This window comes from Selaginella moellendorffii, unplaced genomic scaffold (genome assembly GCF_000143415.4).
Source record: "Selaginella moellendorffii unplaced genomic scaffold, v1.0 SELMOscaffold_13, whole genome shotgun sequence".
In the NCBI taxonomy this organism is placed as follows: domain Eukaryota; kingdom Viridiplantae; phylum Streptophyta; class Lycopodiopsida; order Selaginellales; family Selaginellaceae; genus Selaginella; species Selaginella moellendorffii.
The window spans coordinates 2,728,918-2,732,469 of NW_003314274.1; the positions used below are offsets into that span (position 1 = coordinate 2,728,918).

At 39.9% G+C, this 3,552-nt stretch overlaps 1 protein-coding gene across 1 annotated transcript; it reads left to right on the forward strand.

Annotated features, from left to right (window-relative positions):
• The first annotated feature begins 2,546 nt into the window (after positions 1 to 2,546).
• LOC112346240 (G-type lectin S-receptor-like serine/threonine-protein kinase At5g35370) lies at positions 2,547 to 3,223 on the forward strand. The gene is made up of 2 exons (XM_024674664.1): positions 2,547 to 2,742; positions 2,886 to 3,223. Exons 1-2 carry the CDS (start codon positions 2,547 to 2,549, stop codon positions 3,221 to 3,223), a joined length of 534 nt encoding a protein of 177 aa, XP_024530432.1.
• Positions 3,224 to 3,552: the final 329 nt, after the last annotated feature.

Below are 3,552 nucleotides of genomic sequence, written 5' to 3' on the forward strand. Positions count from 1 at the left end.
CTTAGATAAAATAAATGGACCATTCCATTTTCTCTTGAATTTATTTTCAAGAGCATTTATTTTCCCTTGATATCAAAGAACGTTCTCTTGGCTTAAACTTGCAAGAGATTTTCAATTTTTTGTCATGCCTAACTTTTTTGGTTTTTTAAATTGCATATAGGGTCTAAATTGCTCTAACCTTAAACACATTTAAGTTTTCTATTTTAGCACATTTTTGCTTAAGAGCTTCTTTATTGTCTAAGCCATTTTTAATTACAATACAAAAAGAGGGAATTATAAATTCCATAGACCTTAAAGCTTCTTAGCCATAAGTAAAATAAAATGGTGTTATGCATATAAATACTTTATATGTAGTCCTATAAGCCTATAAAGCATCTAAGATTTTTCTTATCCCAGTCTTTTTTATTGTCTTTTACAATCTTTTTCAAAATATTTGTAAACACTTTATTAGTAGATTCAGTATAAGCATTCCCTTGTAGGTAATATGGCATGGACATTTGGGCTAAAGGATAAATTTTTGTATTAAAATTTTTATTATTTCATTGATGAAATGGGTGCCTCTATCTATAACAATCTCTTTATGCAAACTAAATATTATAATGATGTTTTTATTGAGGAATTTGGTAGTGTTAACATCTGAGGCATGTTTCATAAGTAAAGCTTTTGTCCATTTAGTCACATAATTAGTGGCAACTAAAATATATTTGTTCCTCTTACTGCTTGTCACCACATGACTTACAAAATCCAATCCTCATTTAGGAAATACATCATATGAATAGGTAGGATTTAATTTATGGATTACCTTTTTATGCAATAATTTATGCTTTTGGCAAATGTCACAATTTTTGCCAAAAATTTCTTTATCTTTCTAAAGCATAGGTCACCATAACCCTATTTGTAAAACTTTTTTAGCAGTGATTTTGTCTGCAAAATAGCCTTCTGATGGACCTAAGTGAGATTTCTTTAGGATTTTATTTATTGTTTTTTGCCTATTAACACATCTCTTTAGTGTTCCATCAATGCTGAATTTATACAGGTATTGCCCTACGATAGAGTAATGTCATATCCTCAGGATAAACAACTTCTTTTTCTCTGGCAAGTTATAATGGGGTGGAATGATGCCTATAGAAAAATAGATTTGTATATCTTTCAACCAAGTGGTAGGCAAAAAGATTGTAAATAAGTAAGCAACTGAGAATTCATGTACCTTAGTATTAGGTGAATCTTCTATAGTGATGCTGTTTAGACAATCAACATATTCATGAAATTTTCTAGGTCTATATCCTATTTCAAGATTATAGTCAAGCAGATATACACAGTTTGTTGATGAGATATAAAAAGAACCTTATGGTCAGCAAAGACAATTACTTTTGTTACCAAAAGATAATGCCTAAATTTTTGTAAAACATAAATTACAGTTAAAACTTCTTTTTCAGTCGTTGTTTAGTTATGCTCAGTAGAATTTAAGCATCTACTGGCATAGTACATAGGATGATCTTTTTGATCACCTTGTGTCTAGGACAATATTGCACCTGTGGCAATATTACAAGTATCCACCTGTAAGTGAAACTCTTTTGTTTAGTTGAGCTTAACAAGTATAGATGCTTCTTTGAGGCATTATTTATTAAAAATGTTTGTTGACAATTTTTGTCTTATATAAATGGAGTAAGTGGCTTGATAGTACTAAAGCCTTTATATTTAGTAGTTAGAAACTTTTTCACATTTGCTAATTAAGCTGAAAAAAGTTGGAATCTTAAGTCTACTAAAAATGTTTTATTTAGAGCATCATCACCTAACCTTGAATTTCAACACACCCACACATCATATCCCCAGAAGGATGTACCTTAAGTGACAAAGCAGAGCGTGATATAAAATGCCACGTGGCACAGACAGAGAGAGAGAGAGAGAGAGAGAGAGAGAGAGTCCTCTCTAACTTTGCAAGGGACTAACAATGCCATCCTCTATGTCACAAGCTTCAACCTCTTAAATCCAAGGTCTCTCAGGCCGTGCACGTCCTCGAAATGGAATATGGAACCCATGGCAGCGTGATGGTATAGCCAAGACCGAATCTTGTGCTTGACAAACACCCAAGTTTTAGCTCCAAACGGACGGATTGCAGTTGCCAGAATGGTGGCTGAATGCTACTCCCCAGACGGGTGATCATTCGTTCACAGAGCCCTGTGCTCCAAACACGAACAAGCAAGTGTGGAGGCGGCTTGGGTGATCCAGGCATTGGAATCTTGAGAAATATCACCTGGAATGTCACTGATAGTAATCTTCCACAGTCAATTCGAAGCAAAAAAAATTATCTGGGAGTGATCGCTGGGGTAGCAAGCGCTGTGGCGGGGTGGAGAGGCAACCAGGAAGTGGAGAAGATCTCGGAGGAGGCGAATGGAAAAGCAAGTGCTCATCGAAGGAATGAAGCTCGATGAGATACTTCTGCACCAGTTTAGCTATGACGACTTGAAGATGGCAACTAGAAATCCCGAGCTTGAGGATTTGGATCCGTCTTCAAAGGAGAGTTTGCGGACGTTGCTGTGAAGAAGATGGACGTAGAGATCCAAGGCTCGTCGAAAGGACACTCGCAGTTCAAGGCCGAGGTGATGCACTTCAACCTGGTAAAGCTCCGGGGCTTTTGCATCCAGGGACCAGCCGGATTGCTTGTCTACGAGTTCATGCTCAATGGATCACTGGACAAGTTGAGGCTTGACATCCAGGTGATCCCGGCAATCCTTCGTGGAGGTAAATGAGTCCTCGAGCAACATCTATCACGGCAGATTTGCTGATCCGCCACCTTTGTTATCACCGTTCTTGGTGAAGATCCACCTGGACGAGAACTATTTTGGCCTGAGCAAGCTCGAGCCAGGTGGTGACTGTCATGTGAGGAACTCCCGGATACATGGCACCCGAGTTGATCCACACCAAAGTCACGGACAAGACCGACGCCTACAGCTTTGGAATCGTGCTGCTCGAGCTCGTCAACACCAAGCGCACCGTCCAGTTCCATCCTCAATCATCTTCTTCCTCCTCATCCCCCTCACAACCGCGGTTCCTGGGCGAAACCGCTCTGAGCATGTTTCACAGTGGTATCGTCGTCGAGCTCATTGACGAAAAGCTCCTGGACGATGATCTCGCCAGCACTAGTAGTGGCTTGGAGCTCAAGGACGCCGAGAGGTACGTGAAAATCGCATCTGAGCCGAGGCTGCAATCCGCCCCTCTATGAGAAGCGATATGCTCGGAAGTAGCGTCGACGTTCTAGACTTGCACCTTCAAGTGATGGTAGCTCCAGAAGCTTCAGGATCCTACTTCAGCTCCACTAGTCTGTGATGTTACCCTCTAGATACCACCATGATCATCAAGACCGAGATAGGGTCTCGCAAGTGTTGACGTTATATTGGCAGAGTAGAGGCACTCCCTTCTTCCAATTTCTCTCTACTTCTAGCCAGCGGGAACGAGGAAGCATACCTATATATTTCAAAGAATCAAGGGTCTTCGTCCGCACCACCATCAGCCTCACAAAATCTGAAGTTGGGCTCTACGTTCATTGCCCAC